The sequence below is a fragment of the Haliaeetus leucocephalus genome, unplaced genomic scaffold (assembly GCF_000737465.1).
Source record: "Haliaeetus leucocephalus isolate CR32 unplaced genomic scaffold, Haliaeetus_leucocephalus-4.0 Scaffold984, whole genome shotgun sequence".
Classification (NCBI taxonomy): Eukaryota; Metazoa; Chordata; class Aves; order Accipitriformes; family Accipitridae; genus Haliaeetus; species Haliaeetus leucocephalus.
The window spans coordinates 121,480-144,350 of NW_010973420.1; the positions used below are offsets into that span (position 1 = coordinate 121,480).

Genomic DNA, 22,871 nt, shown 5'->3' on the forward strand with positions numbered 1-22,871 from the left:
CAGAAGTGGGGAACACTAAGGGAATCTTGAGCTTGTATACCAGAGGATGGAGCTTTCTTGGCTAGGCTGCTGGATAGATGAAAACAGAAATAAGATACTATAACCTAACTGGCTGAATCGACAGGCTGCCTCTTTCGTGAGCTCGCATTTGTTTTGTGCTGATTTTAGAACTGTTTGGAAAACCATCCTGTCACTTCACAGATAACAGCTGCTAAAATATCCAGATACTGCTTTTGTAGGCAACTATATTGCCTATTTGCCTATCTCTGAAGATATTTCTGCTAATGTTTTAGAACATATTTTTCACTTTGTTTCAATTAAGTGTTTAAAGATGTGGGCTTGCAGGAAAATAATGTTGGAAAAAATAAGAGCTAAGTACAGCAAGCCATTCACCTAGCTGGATATGTGGTAGCTCAATTTATTTAAGTGTCTGTGTATATTCATGAAAGATCTAAAGATCATATTACACCAATATATTGATTTTTACTACTGTTCTATCCTGAAACAATAATGGTGATTTTTAAAAAAAATTTTTTTAAAAGTCTTTCTTTAAGGTCTTGCATAAGTCTTGGGACTGAGGGGAGGGAACATTTTATAAGTCAACCACAGTTGCTGTTTCTTTCTACCTGGGATCTTGGATTTCATTTGAGCTTTAACTCAGTGTCTCTCTCCAAAAGGATTAATTGAAACATATTTCCAAATTATTGCACTGGGCATAAAGAAAAGGTCTGTTGAAAAGCAGCAGCAAATACATGTCCAAATAAGAACGTCTGGAGTAATCTGAATCTGTCTTTCTCTTGTGAAGGGGCCGTTCTTGTTTAAGTGTTAACAGATTCAGGCATTGACTTCTGATCTGGAAAACTTTTGTCTGTTGCTTACAGCCAGTGAGACAACATAGGTGTGAATGCTGCTTTCCCTTCTTGCTCATGAACTTTTCTTTGAGTCAAGGGTGAGAATTTGTAAGAGAAGCAAGAAAACAAGATCTAATTATTGTGTAAATGACTTGGTTTTCTGTAATTTCATTCAGGGGGGCAGAGGGGAAGAGTTTCTGTTTGAATATAATCTAATTGATTAGTGTATGTAAGGAAAGATAAAATTCCAAAACTTAATTGTAGCTGACCAAATCACCATTGCTTTGGGGTTTGTTTGTTTTTTCCAGGTCAATCAGAATGTGGAGATCCAAAGGGCCCGTCTGCGAGATGATATTAAGGAATATAAATTCCGAGAAGCGCGTTTGCTGCAAGACTACACTGAGCTTGAAGAGGAAAACATCTGTCTCCAGAAACAAGTGTCTGTCCTCAAGCAAAATCAGGCAAGTTTTTCAAAATAGCGAGCATTGCTTTGGTAGCACCAGCTAATTCCTGCGTTACAGCATGGTTCTGTCTCATTTGAACATCCAACCACTTCTTTTCTATGTTTGTTCTGCTTTTGAGACTATAAACTCTATCTTTTAGTACGAAGAGTTGCCCCAAAATGTTTAAGTTCTTTCTGACTCTGTTTATACAGTCATAAGACTTTATTGCTTCTACTTTGACCTCCAAGTCCTTCTACTGTGTTCTCTCTCTTTGATGGAAGTGAATTCTCTACCAGTCTGCTTTGTTATTTGGTTTAGTCTTGTTGCTACGCTAGTTTTTCAGTGTCTTTGCAATACTCTCCATCCATCCTCTTCTACGGTATCTGTAACTGGAATGTATTTCTGAACATGTATTTTTACTGTTAATTAGTGCTTACATTATCTCTCCAGTTCTGTAGTCCTCCTCTCTTCTAGCTACTTTAATTAAACATGTATTAGTGGTATAGTTGCTCTATACTGTCAGACCTGTGTGACTGCTCATCTGAAAAGTCACGTTTAATTGCACACTTCCAGCAATTTTCAGAATTTTAGAAAATGCATTTTTGGAACAACTCAATTTCCCTGAGTTATCATTTGCAGAGGTAATTAGATTAGATGTGGTCTATGGCACAGTTCACTTATCTTCATCTATCTATCACTTGGGGGCTTGCTATTTTTATTCTTCAGGTACCTGTCAGTTTCATTGTATAAATAAAACTCAAGGTTCAGTTGAGAAAATGGTTTAATATTCCTGAAATAAAAGCTCTTGAAGAAAACAGCAGTGTTAATACCATCTGTGATAGTGAGCACATAGCAAAAGCATATTAGGATTTGCTTCAGAACTCCTTCAGTGTTCTGAATGAAAGCTGCCCTACCAAGTGAGGTGTTTGGGATATTGAATGTATTTCATTTATCTCCAGGTGAAACTCTATGGCAATGTTTATCACTTTGGCCTCACTAATGTGCCCAAAATGGGGTTCCAGCTTGGACCTGCTCTCACCTGAATATATTTGGTCTAATTACGCTGGTTTGGGTGCCCTGACATCATGCGGTAGGGGTGGAGGGGCTATTATGCTCTAGATGAGATAGTGATCTGTTAAAATCCAACCAATGTAGTTGGTTACTTTTGGTTTTTGCCTTTCTTCGTCTCATTCATTGTATTCAAAGGAGCAAGTGAAAGTTCCAAGCTCAATGTTCACATTCCAAAATAATGATATTCAAGAATGCTGTCATTCTGGGCTGAGCTGAATTTAACTTCAGATGCTATCATGTCAGTTGCTAGTAATTATTGTCTACTGTGTGTGTATTCTGGAACCTTTGAAAATAGACTGTAATCTTAAATATTTGAGCTCAGTGGACGTATATAGAACCAAGAGCTAATTCTTTTCATGGCAATGGATTATTTCATTTTCTACCTTGTCCTAATCCTACTTGATGAATTTTATTAAGCTTTAATTATCTACTGACATAACTAGAAGAAGCCATCAAGTTTTTCCAGGCTTAACTTGCAGAACTGAATTAACATGATTGGTTCCTGGTTTTTAAATCAGGTGTGGTTCAGCACTACCAAACTGGTGTATATTGGCATCTAAAATTCCTTTAGCAGTTGGCAAAAATAAATAGGGTCATATATCATGTGGTATGTTTTCCTTTCTTTCAAGGTAAGGAAAAAGTATTCTTTAGACTTTGTTTTTTCCCCAAGGGATTAAAAATTTTACACTAATCATTGGTGTTTGTAATTTCAGTGCAAGAGAGGTTTAAAAAAAAGGCAATTTTACAGCTAAAAACTTATAGCATGCCATCAAATTTCATGTAGCAGCACTACGGGTCTGAAGTGTAGAGTCTGAATTGTAGCTTTCTCAAGATGTGCTGAAATGATGATGACAAAAATGATAAAACATTTTATTCAGAATGTATAAAAGCAGAGTTTGATTGCTAGGTGCATCCCAACAGTTTTAAGCCCAGCGGAATATTCTAACAGCAGCGCAGCAGAGTGTCAGAAGCATAGCTTTGTAATGCTGGGTTTTGGAAATGTTGAGCTTGAATTTGTGGGAAGGTTGGCCAAGGAATTTGTTAATCAAACAGAGAAAGAGTTTGCATAATGTGCTAGGAAAGCCTGTTTTGTGATGCTCTGTATCACACACTGTATCTCTCACTTGTCTTAAGCTAGAATAGATCAGCTAATTTGACATTTTGTGTAGAAATTTTATTCCATGGTCTCTGTCAAGGTAAATTATGTAAGCAATGTTTACAGTCATAGTGCCAAAACTAGACTCCAGAACTGAAAAAAAAATTATTCTGTTCTTAACGTATTTAGTGAAATCAAACACTCAAAAGTAAAATTACTTGGTGCCTTGCAGGCAGACATTTTCATTAGGGATTTTTTTTCCCCTTCTGTTTGTATATCTCCAGGTAGAGTTTGAAGGCCTGAAACATGAAATCAAAAGGCTTGAAGAGGAAACAGAATTTCTCAACAGCCAGCTAGAAGATGCCATACGGCTGAAGGAGATCTCCGAACGCCAGCTTGAGGAGGCCTTAGAGACGCTGAAGACAGAGCGGGAGCAGAAGAACAATCTTCGTAAGGAGCTCTCTCACTACATGAACATCAACGACTCCATGTACAACAGCCACCTGAACATCTCTTTGGATGGACTGAAGTTCAGCGATGAAGCCACAGAGCCCAATAATGATGAAATCATGAATGGATTTGAACAGAACTGCCTCAGCAAACTCAGCAATGGCAAGAATAGTACATCAACACCCAAGAAAAATGAAAGCTTCCCTCCAGCCCCAAGTCTCGTTTCAGATCTTCTGAGTGAATTAAACATTTCTGAAATCCAGAAGCTGAAACAACAGCTTGTACAGGTAAATGGGTTTTCTAAACAACGTGTACTTCCAAATAGCTGCTAGAATTTATTTGGGTTGTAATTTCAGTCTTTTCAATATCTCACATGGCCACCATACAATATGAACCATATTTGTAAAGGCTCTGATTGATTTAAAATTTGAGGATGTTAAATGTTTGTCAGTATGTCACTAGTGAGAAATATAGTATTTTGTTCAAAAATTGATAGTACTCCAGTCATCTTCATCAAAAGGAGTTTGGTACACCATAACTATTTTCTGTAATTAGTTCAAAGAACATGAAGTTTTAATCAGTACCGAGTATTTCTGTGTTATATTTGTACTATTGGGAGGTTGGAGAGTTCGAAACAAGGTACATATTTGTGTTGCCTGGAAACATTTTAAAGTTATTTTGTCAAGCTTTTTTTAAGTGTTCTAGAAGAAAAAGCCTTTGTGGAAAAAATCGCTGGATTTTTTCAAAATAAGAACTTTCAGAGGAGAAACTTTAAAAGTTTTGGTATTTCTGAGTCTCTCATGAAGCTCCAAGCTTCCACTATAGACTAGCTGCATGTTTTCTAATATTTACTTGATAATTTGCAAGGTAACAGTAACCATTAGCTTATCTTCAGCTGAAAGGATGTTTTCACAATGAGAACATCAGCTATGGAAGAAATGTGTAAAAATGTGCATTTTGAAGTGGAAATGAGAAAGAATTGGCAAGGAACACTGTGCTTGAGATAGTTTTAGAATTAATTAAATAGTCTTTTCCATAATGTGCAAGTGATCAGATTTCTGCAGCCATATGGACCTTGGCTAAGTTTCTGTCTCTTACAATAAAACCATTTAAGTGATGCAGTTCCCTTTAAGTAGATGTCTGTGTCCATGCATTTCAGATGGAAAGAGAAAAGGTGAACTTGTTAACAACGCTACAGGAATCTCAGAAGCAGCTGGAAAATACACGGGGGGCCCTCTCAGAGCAGCATGAGAAAGTTGGCAGGCTCACAGAAAACCTGAACGCAATGAAGAAGCTCCAGGTCAGCAAGGAACGTCAGTCTGCCCTTGACAATGAGAAGGACCGAGACAGCCATGAAGATGGAGACTACTATGAGGTTGACATCAATGGGCCAGAGATCTTGGAGTGCAAGTACAAAGTGGCTGTGGCAGAGATTACTGACCTAAAAGAAGAGCTCAAAAATCTTAAGGCCAAATACAAAGAATGTGAGTCTAAGTATGAGGAAGAGAAGAGCAGGTATGAGACTGAGAGCCAAGCTCTCACTGAAAAGATTACCTCACTAGAAAAATCCAGTAGGCATGACAGAGAACAGGTGGCCAGACTGGAGAAGGAGCTGAAGAAAGTCAGTGATGTTGCTGGAGAAACACAGGGCAGCCTCAGTGTGGCCCAAGATGAACTAGTCACCTTCAGCGAAGAGTTGGCCAATTTATACCACCATGTCTGTATGTGCAACAATGAAACTCCAAACAGAGTGATGCTAGATTACTATAAGGAAGGTAAAGGTGGACGCAGTAGTCCAGAGACCAAGGGAAGAAGGTCTCCCATTCTTCTTTCTAAAGGGTTGTTAACTATAGAGCTAGGAAAGGCAGAGAATGGAAGCGGCGACAGCAGCCCATCTCCAGTTTCATCTCTGCCATCTCCTGTGTCAGATCCTCGGAAGGAACCGATGAACATTTACAACTTGATCGCTATAATTCGGGATCAGATCAAACACCTGCAAGCTGCTGTGGACAGAACAACTGAGTTGTCCAGGCAGCGTGTTGCCACTCAAGAACTTGGGCCAGTGGTGGATAAAGACAAGGAAGCTCTCATGGAAGAAATCCTGAAGTTGAAGTCCCTGTTAAGCACCAAGAGAGAACAGATAGCAACTCTGAGAACTGTGCTGAAGGCCAACAAACAGGTAACCAGGTGTTATAGACGTGAAGGTTATAGTATCTGAGAATTAGGTCATAAATACAAGAGAATTTATCTTTGAGGTCATACTGCCATACCCTCAACTCAGTGGGGCTTTTGTTGTTGATAGTTTTTTGGTACAAGGCTGAAGCAGGCTGTTTAATTAGAAGCACACAGCTGTCCTGCCGTAAAGCTGAGCGCTGGGGCTTTAACAGATTTTTACTTGTCACGTACTCATGAGATTTTATTAAGTTTAAGGTAGCTTCAATCTACTGCCTGTCTGAATTAGATTAGATTGGATTTAATGTAACACACCTAAAATGAAGAGGTAAATCTTATTTTTTACTTGAAAGAATTCTAGTAGTTACCCTTAAAAGAGTTCATAAACTTAAGTACTGTTCTCTCTAAAATTGCAAAATAAAAGAAAGCCTTCCAGGATGAGGATGTGACATAAGAACATGGTCAAAATAACAGGGGTGAAAGGTAAAATTAGTCTTTGGGGATTGGGCTGTGCCAGTTGATACACATTAGCAGTGCAGTGGATGAAAATAACCATCATTAAGACACCATGTGACATGCTTCATTGTCTCCTCCACAATTAAAATAGTGCAAATTGAAGCTGTCTTCAAAAAGAAAAAAGTATAGTGTTTTTTAAGAAATATATAGATACTTTCAGTTTTCTTTTGCACATTTTAATAAAGCTGTCCCAAAATGTAAGGCAAAATGCTGATAGACTATTTTGTTCTTTGTGTTGAAGTATGTAAAGTTTAATTTCTTTTACTAGTTGGAGATAGGTGTCACTAAATGTATATTCTGTAACTTCCTAGATGCTACTGCATGCTTAATGGGAGTAGGAGACACATATGTTCAATCCATTTCCAGTGTTCAAAAATTAAATTTAATCTGTACAAGAAAAGTTGACCAGAAGTTTAACATTCCAGTACAAAGTAAATGTTTCATTATGCAAATAGTGATTAGAAATGTATTAGCTAGCCGCTTTGTGAAGAGTTCCATTAACTAGTACATTTCTGTTCTTCTTGGTAAACAATAGACTGCAGAGGTAGCCCTTGCCAACTTAAAAAGCAAGTATGAAAATGAGAAAGCTATGGTTACGGAGACAATGATGAAGCTGCGAAATGAGCTGAAGGCTTTGAAAGAAGATGCTGCTACCTTCTCTTCCCTGAGAGCAATGTTTGCTACAAGGTAAAGGGAATATAAACTCTGCAAAATGTCATTCCTTGCTTGTGTGGGGGAAGAGCTGAACATCCTGCCTACCCACCCATGCTGAGAGTGGCAGGGTGGGGTGCCTTTTTCCAAGTTCATTGCTTACAGTGTTTGTCTGCATTAGGTTCTGACTGATGAGGAAAATGCCAGGGATATAGTATGTTGCTACAAAACAAGAAGTTGTTGTGGAGGTATTTATTTAATTTGGGTGCAAGATTATCCCTGGTTCTTGAAGCTATTAACTCTAAGGAGGAGTGACATTTAACAATGCAAAATGACCGTTTATTATGCAATGAGGATGTGACTCTGCTTGAACTGTAATGATCCAGAAAAAAGTAAAGATGTTGCAAACATCTTGTTATTCTTAGGTTGTCCATCCTGCAGTTGGCATCTCTCATTCCATATACCTGTGTGAGCTGATTGGGTTGCATATGTCTTTGGAACTTGCTTCTGCTTGTTAGTTGTGCTTTGTGGCGTTAACAGACAAAAAATACCTGCTGACATGTCACGTGCTGTAGAAGTGATAAATGCTGTTTTGATCTGCATGTTGCTTACTGCTACTGTCATTGACTTCTTTAAGTGTGCACATTTCTTTTGGGGAATGTTGAGGCAACAACATCATGTTAACAAAATCCAGATCTTCACAGCTAAGGAACATTCAGTTGGCTCCTGTGTGGAGATGATCCTGGAAAACAGGAAAAGAAAAATCTTTATCTAAAAGTTGTCAGTCCCAGCTCAATGGGATTCACAGGGACTCCCCTGGGAATGTTCATTTGCCTGCGTATTCCATGCATTGCCTAAAGAAGATGGAGAAGAGAGACTGTAAAGGATGCTGTTTAATGTAACCTAGATACTTCTTTTAAGTTAACCCAAGGGTATGGGAGAGTCTGTATGTGCTGTATGCTGCTTCGTTCTCTGCCTTCTCTGGACACTAAAAAAAAACCAAACAAAAAAACAACACCCCCCCCCCAAAAAAACCCCAAACAAACCAAAAAAACAGAAAAGGTTTTCTTTCTGTCATATGCTAAAAAGCAGCATAGTAAGGAATCACGAGGGTGCTTATGAGGATTCCTGAGGCTTTTCTGTATGGTCTTTTGTGGGGGTGGTTCTGCAGCAGCTTTCATGTTCCTTGAGTAATCTTAGACTTCCTGGTGATTCAGCTTTTCTCAGCAATATCTATGCATGTGGGTAAGCATGGAAAGAAGAAATGGATACCAAGGAATGCTAAGGGTTGAATTGTGGCAGCTCATTATGCTAGAGAAAGGAATGCCCTGTACAGTCTGGATTTGTCCTACTTTCTTTCCTCTCTCTCTCCTTTCCTGGGGTGTAATTAATATGCAGAAATTGCAATCTCTTTGTTAGTTGTAGATCAGCTTGAAGCTGAGAGGAAAGAGGAAAAGCATACTGTTATCTTTCAGTTATTTTTCCTAGATGCAGAGACCTAGATCTCTAAGTTGCATGTAACTGCAGTATGTTTTCCCTACACGTTGATTTTCCTGCCTCAGTGTGAATGTGAGAGAGTGACTGTGAACTGGTCTGGGAGAGGAAGAATTGTCAGAGAAATGCCAGAGGGGTAATTCTCTCTCTGCCTTTCTCTTGGTGTATTATCTAGAGGTCAATCTTGTCCTTTTCCTGGGAAGACAATAATGAGGATTCCTTGGCATGGGGAAATTGGAGGCAGAAGAAAGTTTTTCTGAAAGCAACTGACTTAAGAGCTCTATCCTGGAGCTCTCACAGGGAGTTGTGGGTGATTAGAGGCAGGAGTGAGCTCTGTTTGGGGATGCACAACAGATGTTCCTGCCTAAATGAACAATTGTCATTTCTGAATTTACGCTTTAAGTAGTAACTGTAGTGAAAAAAATAAAGGGCCAAGAGCAAAGGAGGACTCAGAAAGCTGAGGATGGAGTGAGTGGACATGTTGTCCGCTGAGCCTTTCGTCTTGTGAGCGCTTGCATTCCTGATCGTTGCATGGCAGATAAGCAGCTGGGCCTGGCATTTTGCACCTAGCCTGAGACAGTGGCAGTTGCACAGAGCATGAAGAATTGCTTCTTTCTCCCAGTGTGCCCAGTGTTTTAGATGCCACAATAGCTATCGAGACCTATTACTGCAGGTAGGGTACTGTCACCCCTTCCCTCCCTGATCTCTGGTCAGAGAGGATTAGTAGTTTGGTGGTTGGCCAAGTGCATTCCTCTGTCAGTGGTTGTTTCATCTAAGTCTCTGTTTCAGGTAAGGTAGGTGTGGAAGGGATGTTCCTAGGTGCTTTGGTGAAGATAACCTCAAAAACTGTTTTGGAGTCTGATTTTTAGGTGTGTTTCAAATATCAGAAGTATTTGACAGCGTCGCAAACAACCTGCTAGTGGAGCACCTCTTAACAGTCTACAGAAAGTCGTGTTTCTTCTCTGGCCAAGAGGTTTGTATCAGCAGAGACTAATAACAAGTGATGGGGCCTTTATCCCACCGTGTTTGTTTCAGTGTTGTATTGAGTGTGGGATGAAGCAGATTGCTGCACGCAGATAAGTATTTTCCACAGGAAGACACCCATTTTGTAGGATGCAAGAGAGCTGTAACAGTACATGAGAGTTGAAGGCTGGGCATGAATATAGTAACTGACCTAATTTCCTTTTTAAGTAGGTTAATCCACTAATTTGGCAATACTACCAGCTATTTTTAATAAGTGATGAAAATACAATAGGACCTCAGCCTGGAGACAAAGGAAGGCTTGCAAAACGCAGATTAACAGCTTCCAGTACTGAGGGACTGCTGCAGCACTCTAGACAACACTGTACGCCTAAAATTAAACTGTCATACAAAGGAATAAATCAAGATATGCATAATGTACTATAGATGTACATGCAATAGCTGCCCTGTTTAAGTCTAGATTTCCTTAATCAACACATTTATCCCTGTTGTATGTACAAACAGACTGAAAGCACTAGAAGCCAGATTAAAATCTGCCCTGTAGAGCTGAAAATGGAATTTATCTGCTCAATTAGACTGTAATAGGTATTTACGTATCACTGTATTACAATCAAACATTTTGATGCTTCATTAGTAAACTCTGTCTTCACCAGAAAAAAAAGATGCAATCACTTCTCCATTTAAAATCCCAAGAGAAGCTGAATATCTTTTTTGTTTTACTTTGTCAAGTAGGTTTGCACTTGCTAACAGCCAGTTTGGGTTCTGCAAAATGTAAATAAACAAGGCCTGACAATGATGCAGTAAATGTTCATTAGGGTGCAGCCTTCAGCTTTATTACAAGATGTGAAGTGGTGGTACTTTCTCTTTATGGATACCATCTGGCTTCTATACTTTACCTGCTATCTGGAGCAGCTGTTTGAAAGAATATTTCCCAAAATAATCTTTCTCAAAATTCATCATACAAAATGCACTACAGTGGTTACTGTTTTGAGAGAGTTATGAATGTATTTACTTAGGAATTTAAAACAGTATATTGTATGCACATGAGAGTGAACATTGCAAAGAAAGCAGTCACTTTTACAATACACTTGCAACATTGAACTAAAATAATACCTGGGTATTATTGTACTACATACATACCTGGTATGTTCTGTATTTTAAAGAATAAATCCTTGCAAATTGGCAAAAGAAAATATGGCTTCACACAAGTCACTCATTTGGAATTTTTACTTCGGACAGTATAAACTAATAACTAACTTGTTTTCAAATAAAAACTTCAATGGAAATTTCCAAAAGGCAGAATAAGTCTTTAAAATACAGTGTTTACTCGCAAGAGTTTGAACTGCTCTGATTTTTAATTACATCTGTATGACCAAAAAAAAGTATAAAGAGCACACATTTGCAGTTAACTCATTTCACTCAGGTCTTTGTTCAAGTATATATGAATCAAGGGGCTGCTTTCAAAGTGTTTGTTGAGTATTTATTGAGTTTAATGTGACCAATGCCCTATGTTAACAGCACCAAGTCAGGAAGAAGCAGTGAGTGAGAACAGGAGTTCCCAGACTAGAGGTAGATACCACTGGTGGTATTCAGGTCACTTCAAAGTAGTGCATAGGGAGCACAGAGCCACAAGCTGCTGCTGTCGTTTCCTGGCAAAAATATTTAACCTCCAAAAATATTTTATGGTAGGGTTAAATTTTTTGGTAACTCTCACTTAGTAGGTTAAGAAAATTGGAAGATTTTTTTTTTTATACAGAACAATATAAATTGCCACTTAAGTGTGAGGAGGGGGGGGTTAGTAGCAAATTTGAGATAAATTAATTCATCTTCTAAAATATTGTCAGAAGAAAGACTGATTCCTTTCTTTCCTACACAAAGAGCTTCTCCCGAGTACTTTGAGGGAACTTGAAGTGAGTATGTGCTGTTTTTCTAATGATTTGGGGTGGGAGTGAGGCACAGTTTCCTTGTCTTGTAGGTCAAGATATGTTTCTAGATTGCCTCTAAGCAATTTGTCGTTCAAACTTGCAAGCACATTAGAGCATAGGTTTCTTAAAATTGATTATGGGGGAAATAAATACTGTATCAAAACAGATGAGAGAAATCCAGCTTGAAATTCAAGCCTGAGGCTTGTTTAGCTTGAGTTTTCAGTAAGGAAGGAGGGAGTGGGAAGTCTGTATGTTTCTGCTAGTTGTTTAGGGAACACCTCTGAATCTGCAATTTCCAGAAGACACTGCAAGTGATAATGAAGCGCAGGTACACAGATTCATCAACTAGCAATTCAGGTTAAAGTCCTTAAAGGACAGTTAGATGAACAACAGGAGGCCAGTATGGCCATCACTTCAGGGCCAAGAAAAGAATGCACTGAGAAAAGCTTGTCATGGATTGGACAAGAAGGCAGTTTAAACACAGTTTTGCATTTTAAAAAGCAAAGGTTATTTACATTATTTGTTTATTTGTTATGCTGATCTTTTCCTTGAGTTTGATTTGCTAGAATTTGAGTAAGCATCCTTCCAAAAATTCTACTAAATGTAGAATATAGCAGAAACCATACACAATGAAAGTACAACATGGTTTTTCACCTTTCTCTTCCCTGTGTTATTTTTCTGCTGTTTTCATGTCTTTTGATATAGCCTGCAAGTTTCTTGTCTCTTTAACTTGCATGTTAAGTACTACCTGCACTCATGGGAGGACGCCATAATCTCTTCTCTCTAGAAATACCTCCTGTGTGACAAGATTATAGCCAAACTCCTGCAGTAGATGGAGTAAAGCTGGCTTATTTGCTCGAGGTCGGGCAACAAAACCGAAAAATTATATTCATATGAAGTTGCATTTCTCCTACTAAACCCTGATAAACTTAAGCTGGCTCTGAGAAGTTACATAGGATACATCTTCACTCCTCTGATTAAAGACAGAGGTTTCTCAACTTTGTTGTTCATGTATTTTGTGTTTCTTTTCCAGAGCCTGAGAGCAAGCGAGGATACTAAGAGAGCAGACATTTCTCATCCCTATAAAATAGAATGGTAATAAAGTCCAGCAGAAGCAGAAGGCTTTGAAAAGTAGAGAACAAATGTGCCTAGATGTAATTAATCGCTATCCCCATGTTCCAGTGTTTCATAAACTGTAAACGAAGGGAGAGACAAACTCTGCAACAAGTCAGCAAGGGGACAAGTGGCAAGTGTTAGAACATACTGGAAAGACTGACAGCATGTAACATGAGATTAAAATTACAAGATGGTGCTTGTGATGAAGAAACAAATCCATGATTACACACAAGAATCTAGCAGCTAGCTGTTGTTCATTAAAGGAGAAAAGGTGTTTCAAATGAATACATACATCAGTTCAGAATCATACAAGCTCTGTCAGTTTTCCAAGTATCCAAAGCATTTGGGAAAATATTCTTGTGTTCATGGACATGAAAGGCCTGCAGAATATAAAGGAGTTTAAATTCATGCAGACAACAGTGGAGTCCTCACAGGATTGAGAATTATAGCTAAAGGGTCTTCATACTGGACTCCACACAGTAAAAGTATTCAACTTCTCTAAAAATACCCATAGGATAAATGCTTAGAGGAGCCAGACACAGAAAATATGACTTTGAAAATTTCCAGAATGGGATTCCCAGACAGGAGTAACAGCATTTGCCTCCTATTCCTGGTGCTAGATCTAGAGGTGATGAATGATGTCTGGAGAGAAAAATGTCTGGGCCGCCAGCACCCATGTGAACGCAAGGAGACATCCAGGCAGGACAGAGGCATTCGACTGTCTCACAGACATGCTACAAAAAACCATGAGTGATGTCTTGCACATAGTCACGTTTATGACACTGATGTGCCTGCTCTAGACTCTAAATGTGTCTGGCAATTAAAATGTCTACTACAAGTAATGCTGGATATATTGAGACTCAACCTTGGTGAAGGTACACCTTGTAGATAGACCCTGGACCTGGGTTGCTACAATGAGTTGGCACTCTTCTCCCAGATATTTTTCAAAGCAGCTGGGTCCACATCACTAATTCCTGTGTGCCGTGGTGCTTCTTTTTTGAATGCCTACTGTTAAGGAGAGTAAAACACAGGAGGTGTTCCTGTGATGTAATAGTGGTGCTGTAGAAATAGTCAAAGTAAAGACAATGCCAGCTCTTGTTGTGTAGCTTGTCCGTCCTTTTGTTTCTAATCAAAATGGAAAGTGGGTTACTTTAAAGTACCTTACATGGCAGACTACTGCAGCAGCAGTTGGTTGTATCCATAGCATTTTAGATAGGCAAGTCTTGGTTTCATTTGGCAATTAATAGGAAGTGTCAGTGCTCATAGTCTGTAAAAAAACAAAGCATGTGCACAGCTTTGGTGGTATAGGGTAGAGAGGGGTGGAGAATTTAGGATTAGATCCTCCACCCCTTGCTACCCCCTTCAGTGAAGAACTGGGAAAAATGTCCTGCCTGTGCAATAGCTTTAAACTTACTGCTAATCTAGTGGCATAGGATTGTTAACTTCAACCTTTAAATATAAAAAAGAAAGGAGTTTTCTTTTGAATTCTAGGAGGATGGAATTTGCCATAAAAGTTTATGATCTCTTATTGAGAGTTTTTATCGGTGGAAATTTAGAAGAGCTGCAGTGTCCAGCAATGTGGGGCTGATTGTTCCCTTTCAGTGCAGGACATAATTCTTCCCATATGTTTCAAACTACAAGAGAGATTTGTGGTCTGATTACTTTCTTTTAATAGCTTTTACTAATGGACAGTGATTATACATGGCTGATAATGAACATTCTGGAAAACTGTAGCTGGTTATAAACTATTCTCCATTCTTAGTGAAAATCACAATGATTTATACAAATAAAGGCCACAGCATTTATTCCTTTCAAATATACAATTCAGATGAGTTTCAGTGCAAGGTATTGAGGAAGTAATTGCGGATTAGCAGTTGGCTAAGGTTTCCATAGATATTCCCTTGAGCTTGCTTATCTGTAATCCTGAACTGCCTAAATCTGGGGTGTTCTTTCTTCTGCTGTCTTCAGGATTTGTGCTTTATTTTGTTCTTCAGGGATTCTTGAAGAACACATTACTGGAGTTTGAATCTGCACAAATCACAGCTGTGCAAACCAAGGCAAGAGATGGGCTTAGTATACTTCCTAAAAATGTCTAAAAGATGCTGACCTAGTAGAGGGCCTTGGTCCTGCAGTCAGGTCTGTGTGAGTTCTGGTGCAGCTGCACTTGGACTAGCACACGTGGCAAACTCACCTGCCTGGAGCATGCTTATGTGGGGTTAAGCTTTTTAATACTTCTGCTTCAACAACTTTTTAAAAAACAAATGTGTTTGGTTTTATGGATATGCCAAACTCTATCCAGTGTGAGCTCTTTCAGAAGAGACCAGCTCAGACAGATTGGGTGCGATAATAGTTATGATCTAGTTTTTGAAGATGTGCCTGTTTTCTGCTATCAATCCCTATGTTGTGGTTTAACCCCAGCCAGCAACTAAGCACCACACAGCCGCTCACTCACTTCCCCCTCCCACCCAGTAGGATGGGGGAGAGAATCAGGAAAAAAAGGTAAAACTCGTGGGTTGAGATAAGAGCAGTTTAACAGAACAGAAAGGAACAAACTAATAATAATAATAGTATTAATAATAATATTAATAATATTGATGATAATAATAAAAGAATTAGAATGTACAAAACAAGTGATGAACAGTGCAATTGCTCACCACTAGCTGACCGATGCCCAGTTAGTTCCTGAGCAGCAATCCTCACTCCCCAGCCCCACTCCCCCCAGTTTGTGTACTGGGCATGATATCACATGGTGTAGAATACCCCTTTGGCCAGTTTGGGTCAGCTGCCCTGGCTGTGTCCCCTCCCTTCTTGCTGGCTGGGCATGCGAAGCTGAAGAGTCCTTGACTTAGTCTAAACACTACTTAGCAACAACTGAAAACATCAGTATTATCAACATTCTTCTCCTACTGAATCTAAAACAACACTGTACCAGCTACTAGGAAAAAAATTAACTCTATCCCAGCTGAAACCAGGACACCCTAGTAATAACCTTCTGTGTTCTTCCACTTAAAAATCCAAATTGTGTATAGACTGGCTCTAAATCTTACTTTGGTGCTGAGGAGCACAGCTCTGCGGTACATGGTGGGGCTCATCTGCATTTGCCACACAATGCAGAGTGGAAGGCCACCTTGTGAAAGGAGATTCAGTAGCTTTATTACTGCTATAATCTTCTTCCCTATGTTCCTCCTTTGGTAATAAAAAATTGTTGCATTGTCTGCAGATGAGCTGGTTTTCACCAGGGGTTGAGGTAAGGGGGAGGTGGGGGGAAGGTGTTAAAATTCAGTCGTTAATCTTAATTTCTAATGTAAAGATTCAGTTTGAAATAGCAGGTGGCTAATATCCCTTATAGCCGAATGCAGGCAATGCTCATTTAGATGTCGTTTTAGCTGCTTCTCTGCTAATATGTTTCCCAGTTTTTCATAAAGCCAAAAAATTGTGATTTTTAATCCTCCGTGTTTTAATTTCTAATGTAGGTTGACAATTTAATCTCTTGAGGTAGAAGTTAAAGTAGTTGATGCTTCTCTCAAAAGGCCTCCTTCAGTCACATCTGTCTTGCTTTCTTGAAGTTGTCATATGGTCCTCATATTGATTGCAGAGGAGGGGGAAGAAGTATAATTATACCCAGGTGCATTTGGTTACACCACTTTTTTTCTGGAACAGATCTTGATTCAATAGTAAATTTAGCTATAAATGTTATTAAATATAGTACACGCTAAAGCTTAAATAAAATGGTATGTAGAAATAAGGCACAACTGGCATTTGTGGGAAGTAGCGGTATGCAGCTTTTGAAAATGAGATGACCCATTATATTTTTCAATAATTTGGCTTCAGGTAGTGTTCTAGAGGATTTAGTTTTTATTTCTCATTTTTACATTTAACATTCAGGATATTATTTCCTCTGTGTTGATGTTTGTTTTAGCTGGTGTTGTTTTTAAAAATCTAGTTGATGTTTCCTTAAGCTCCTTTTTTGTTATTGTTAATTACCAGTCATAAGAGAATAGGGAACATCAAAGCCTTCTGTTCACTATCCACTTAAAACTGTGAATGTGTAGATGTACAACAGGCTTATGCTAATTTCATATTCTTTAAAGCATGAAAGCTCAATTATTTTCTTTCAAAGCTGTTCTTAAAACAAAGACATTTTCTGTTCTGACCTTCTGATGATTTTTGTATTGAATGTACAGCTGGGAAGTAGCTCAGGACATGGCAAATGAAATTGTAAGAGGGAAGGATCTTTTATTGTTTTATCCTCAAAGCAGTGAAAACACAAATACACATACCACAAAACTATGCTGCCATGGCTACTACTACTAGCTTTGCATTAAGCTAAAGTAGTGCTAGGGGCTGTGTCATCTTACATGCTTAGGAAGGCTAACTTTTTTTTTTTTTTTTTTTTGAGAAAATTAAATTGGGAGTCAGTGAACAGCAGGAAGGAAGGAAGTAGGGCAGATCCCAGTCCACCTGAGCACACAACAACTACATCCACTGCTACAAAACTTTTCAACCCTCACTTGTTCTGTTCGAGTGAACAATTGCTGTATTTTGCATAGTGTAGTGTTCCTCTGACTCTGGATGACCATGCTTGCACCAGGAGAAGGTTTGGTTTTGAGGCTATATAATTTCATTTACGTAAAGATCAGGAAAACAGCTTCAGGATGCATGACTATGTGTAGTCATAGTAGTTAACACTCCTGCCTCTCTCCAGTCCTCTCCTATATATGAGAGAACAGTTATTAGGTACAGTAGAAACTGCAACTGCATGTGTGCTACTGATAACACTTCCTTTTTGTTGGAAAGGAAGGAAAAACTCCTTGCATAGAGTTTTATGGGGGGAAAAAAGCGTGCTAATTTAGATATTTGAAATAGCGAATGCCTTGTAATTTCTAAGGACAGTTACTTGATGTTTAAAAGCTTTGTGCGAACAGAAAGCTTGATGAGATAATGACTTTCTACAATAACCTTTTGGAGTCAAAGTCATGGCTTTAATTATAACTTGGCTCACATGCGAATGACTTTACTGCCTTCTAGACTCTGACAAGTATTTGTCTGTGTTACCAGTCAGCTATCAGATTTGGCACAACTGACTGTGTTTGATCAGAGGCATTTGAGTAATACCAGAAATGTTTAGAGAAGAGGATTAAGGGACATTAGCAAGACCATGTGGGAAGTCCCTACTCTGCTTTACTGCAACGGTTTTGTTTTCATCATCTATTTTTTTTTCTAAATGGGGCAGGGGAGAAATCTGCCACTTTTGCCTTGGCTGACATTGATTAGCACCTCTCTGGAAGTCAAATGAGTAGACAGACTGCAGCAATCTTGACACTGCTTCACTGAGCTGAAAATTTTGGGTCTAAATTAAATTCCTGTTCTGTACAAAAGTGGATACATTTTGATTCACAAGAAAGGAGCTAGGAAAGGGGGGGGGAAAACTCCCCATAATTTCACCTTGCCCAGATCTCTTGGGAGGGTAATACTGAGAATGAAACAAGGGTAATGGGAGAGATCACTCCAGTGCCAGATCATATTTTGCTGAAGCAATCACATTGCATTCCTCAAAGGAATTGGTAACACTTTCTGGACATTCCCTTGGTTTGCCGTAGTGGAGCTTTGAAGGAATTGGGCATAGGTAGAAAAGAAAGCAGAAAGGTAAGTTGTGATGTAACCAGACTTGCACTTTTCACCTCAAATGTCATGAGTCTGTTTGAAAACTGGAGGGAAACCCCATAGCTCTCAGGCCTCACAGTAATCTTGCCTTGCCTAGTCTGTGCCTTGCTCCCACCCCCAAGTGAAGAAAATACATCTCTGACAATCTAGAGCAACAGGGCTCACGGTTAGCAATGATGCTGTGAGCTATTCATTTCTCTAGCCATGCCCTCATTTTGGAGCTGGTGCCATCTTCCATAGGAGGGGAGGACTGTTACGCCTGCAAAATTCATTTTCATCTTTTCAGTCTTCCGAGGGCTATTTCAGTCTGTTCTTCTCTAGTGCTAATGGTAAATTGGGTAAGATCTGGCCCTCACTGAGGTGTATGGATTGGTTTTGCCTTGTAAGGTTGACCTAGCTATGAAGAGAAAAGGGCAGGTGCTAGGCTTCTAGCAAGTTTAAGGTTCCTGGTTTTGTTGTTTTTTTAAAAAGAGAAATGCCTCACACGCTGGTTTTCCCCTATGCCCCACAGTATGAGAGAGACTGCGATGAACACAAGAGCAGGATGCACAGGGATTTGAGAGGATAGATTCCCGCTCACACAGTGGCCCTAAACTCAAAACCTTCTGGTATGCTAAGCTACATTGCAGTTGTAGTTGATGCAGGTTTTATATGAATATTTCTGGGTTATTGCTTAATCTACATAAGTATTCAAAAATAAAATTCTATTTTTCCTTTCCCTTTTTTTCTTCCCAAGCAAACATAACTAGGCATATAGGCCTAATCCTGCTATTTGAAGTCAGAGAAAGCAGAATTCAGGATTTGATAGTATAAGCACAGCTGATGAATCTGCATATGAATGCAGTTTTGTTTTGTGGTGGGTTTTTTTTCCCCCAGTCTGCTTTATATTACTTAATGATAATAAATGTTGCTTAAAGTCAGGGGCTTTTCTATTTCAATGTTAAAAGGAACTTCTCTGCTGATATTTTTGCGTTTATGAGGAAGTTGTATTTTACAGATGTGGCCATTGTAAATTCCAGCTGGTACCTATGAATATTTATTTTTCTACCCAACACATAATTGGTCTTCTATGTGCAGTAAATATGCATCTACATGTAAAGACATTCATTTTTTAGATTGCTCATGATGCACTGTGCAAGTTAAGTAGCTTCCAAGCTTGGTGAAAATGATTGTAGATGAAACAGCTTGCAGTCATTCATACAGCTTCCCCCCCAGCGTTCCCATTAACACTTGCTTCCTTTGTTTAATTGTTTTAAAATTAATTTTGATAGTGAAAACAATTATATAAAGGCCACTTGTTATAGAGAAAACAGTAATAAAGCACTACTTATAGAATTTTTACAGCAGGAATCAGAGTAGGTTAAAGTAGAACTATGAAAGATGCTTGTGTTTAACAATGCTGTTCAGTCACCACTGGAAATTTGTTATTTGGACTCCATGTGTAAAGTAACAAACTACGAAGTTCAGGTGCTCATCAAAAGGTCTTAGTAGCCATTTTAGTAATGGTCATTTTACAGCAGTCCTACTATTCCCCTCAGGTTCCCTTTCCAGCCTGAAGCTTAGAACTGTTGTGGTCTCTGTAAGGAGAGATGAAAGTAATTTGACTGCATTGTGTCTGCTCACTATGGAAGGGCATCTTACTAATCTTTAGATATGAGTACTTCTATATCAGGCTCCGTACTTTCATTATCTAAGGATGCTGTTAATTATACTACATCATGAAAGGCATGAACAGAAGTGCCAAGTGTGGGATTATAAGAACCCCAGTGAAAAGTAATTGTGATTTTCTACAGGTTTGGTTGAAGTTCCTGTTTAAAAGAGTGTGTATGCAAGCAACTGCAAAACTATCACTCTGCTAATATCAGCCGGACACAAGGGATTCATGTTTTGTAGGTGGAAACAGGATTGCTAAAGATTGATGTATTTCATTGCAGATGTGACGAATATGTCACACAGCTGGATGAAATGCAGCGGCAGCTTGCAGCAGCTGAGGATGAGAAGAAGACTCTGAACTCCTTGCTTCGGATGGCTATCCAGCAGAAACTGGCACTGACCCAGCGCCTGGAACATTTGGAGCTAGACCATGAGCAGTCCAAAAGGGTGCGCACAAAATCTGCTTCCAAAGCCAAGAGCAGTAACCCTAGTGTAAGTCATATTCGGTCCTGCGGAGACAGGTCTGAAGGATCTGTCCTTAACAACCAGGTTTTTTGTAGTGAGAAGTATAAAATCTATTGTGACTAGGACAGGTGTGTAGAAAAATCATATTATGCATCTTATTTTATGCTGTAACTGTCAGCGTAAATCCCCACTATCTAATGTCGCAGTGAGTTGACTTGTACTAGTATGTTGTCAAACCAAGTAATACAAATTGTATTATGGTGGTCTTAACTGTAACTAATTCATAAGTATGGGGATGCTATTAACAAGTTAATAGTGGAAAGGAATTAGCTTTTTCCACAATTAACATGTATGGGTTTTGCTGTTAATGGTAAGTGTTAAAAGAGTACACCTGATATAGGACATCTGGTGCTAATTGTAGTTTGTATAGTGCAAATGTGATCCTTTCTCCAGGGTTGCAGCATACTTCAATACATGCTTTCACAGGCAGGAACAAACAGAAAACCTTCCTTGTTGTTGTGGCTTAAGAAGTGGTGAAAAGCAAATGTTAAAATTAGAGGTATGTCTTGAAAATGCAGAGCATTTTGAAACTGGAACCAAACTTAATTTGCCTATTGTGGCAGATATTAAGAACTTGCTGTCATATCACCACTGACCAAAGTCCTAAGGCTTTTACAGGCTATAAAACCTAGAAAAAAACTTGGTAGGGTACACTATTTACACTCTGCTTCCCTCTCTTCAGAGGGTTAACCAGAAGAAACTTGCACATTTCTATTAAAATTATGCAATATTTACTCCATCTGATGTAAAACTTAAATTTTTAAGAATTGGGATCCTACCTGGTAGACAGTTCCACTTTAAGAAGTTATGCTGTGGAAAAGTGTCATGTCCTGAAAGGATCTTTGTGGTCTCATGTTGCTCCTTGCAAGCATAACACTTTGGAAAGAATCTGTTTTATATATTACTGTAGCCACACAACGTATATGTGTCGAATTAATGTGACTATGGTCTAGTATTGTCAGTCACAAAACAGTTTTTCTCAGCTTTCAGTATTAACCTAAATAGTATAGTATTTCAGAGCTCTGATCATTTTTTTAAATACACAAAAGATATTGCATTCCTTATGCAAGCACATGTTTCACAGGGCTCTACATTATAGGCACAGGAAACTGAACCAGATCATCCTGCTAATAATTATTTATGAAGTAGCTTAGTATACATATTAATCTTTAAAAACAAATAAACCTTTGTCTGCTATTGAACTTTTAAGGGGCCTTTTTAGCCACTTAATTACAGTATGTTTGATAATATAAAAGTGTACTTCATAATTGGTGCCTACGTAAGAGAAAAAGATTGAAAATGTTGCTTCTAAAATTGTGGAAAATTTGTGGAGCACAACAAGGCACACTTTTTTCTTTAAACCAGAGTTTTAAAGTGCCTAGCCTCAAATTTTATTTTAATGTAAAGCCCTGTTCATTTTGTACTCCTTCAAATGATTTTGTATGCCTATAGTATTACTAAAAGCAATGCGAGACTGCACAGTTGTCTGCTTGATAGTGATGTTTTATAAAGCCATTCTAATATTCCTGGTGTGGTACTGCCTCATCTCACTACCATTTCTTATAGATGATCAGCAGCTTGCTTCCTGTGCATTGCCGCTCTGCCTATAAGTAGTCAGGAGATATCACAGTACTAATATAAGGTAATAAGGAGCACAGCTTGTTTTCCCAGTGAGGGGAAACCACATGGGACTTTGGCTTCCCAGATATTATAGCGGGGGCGGGGGGGGAAAGACAGACTTCTAAATTCATACAGTGAGACTTTAAACAAATGAAATTGTAGAAACCTTGCTACAAAGCTGGGAAACATCAGAATGCCACAATCCAGTGCCAGAATTGCATTTACTAATATTGAGAGGAGGAAAAAAAACCCAAGTGATTTAAGTCTAGTATGTTGCTCAAACATCACTGCTTGAGAAGTTTAAACAAATAGCAATTCTGGCTTTAGAAATTAGGCCCTGTGCATCTATTATTACTTTTTTTAGAAAACACTGAATTCTCCTGAATTTGAGCTTTAATATTGCTAAATAGCAGGTTTGATATTTTAGAAGCGAGACATCTTTTAACAATTTTCAATCCTGCTTGTCTCTTCTTTGCTGCACAATCTTCCAAAAGGCCTTTATTCTTCTCATTCCTGCATTAAGTATAATTTATAAATACTTCGTAAAAGCAGGCATTTGAGTGCTAACTTTCTCTGCTCCAATAGAAACAGTTACAATTTTGCTACTATGGTAGGGAGCTTTAATACAGTATTCACTGCTTCC

At 38.7% G+C, this 22,871-nt stretch overlaps 1 protein-coding gene across 3 annotated transcripts in view; it reads left to right on the forward strand.

Moving 5' to 3' along the window:
- BICD2 (bicaudal D homolog 2 (Drosophila)) overlaps positions 1–22,871 on the forward strand; it is a 98,535-nt gene that overhangs the window by 72,624 nt on the left and 3,040 nt on the right. The window contains exons 3-7 of one of the 3 annotated variants that reach the window (XM_010584380.1): positions 1,160–1,312; positions 3,746–4,198; positions 5,071–6,090; positions 7,135–7,286; positions 20,365–20,575. In XM_010584380.1, coding sequence (XP_010582682.1) covers positions 1,160–1,312; positions 3,746–4,198; positions 5,071–6,090; positions 7,135–7,286; positions 20,365–20,575 — 1,989 coding nt within the window. Of the gene's footprint in view, positions 1–1,159; positions 1,313–3,745; positions 4,199–5,070; positions 6,091–7,134; positions 7,287–20,364; positions 21,123–22,871 lie in introns of those variants that run through there. The other 2 variants (XM_010584381.1, XM_010584379.1) reach the window with 2 other exon arrangements.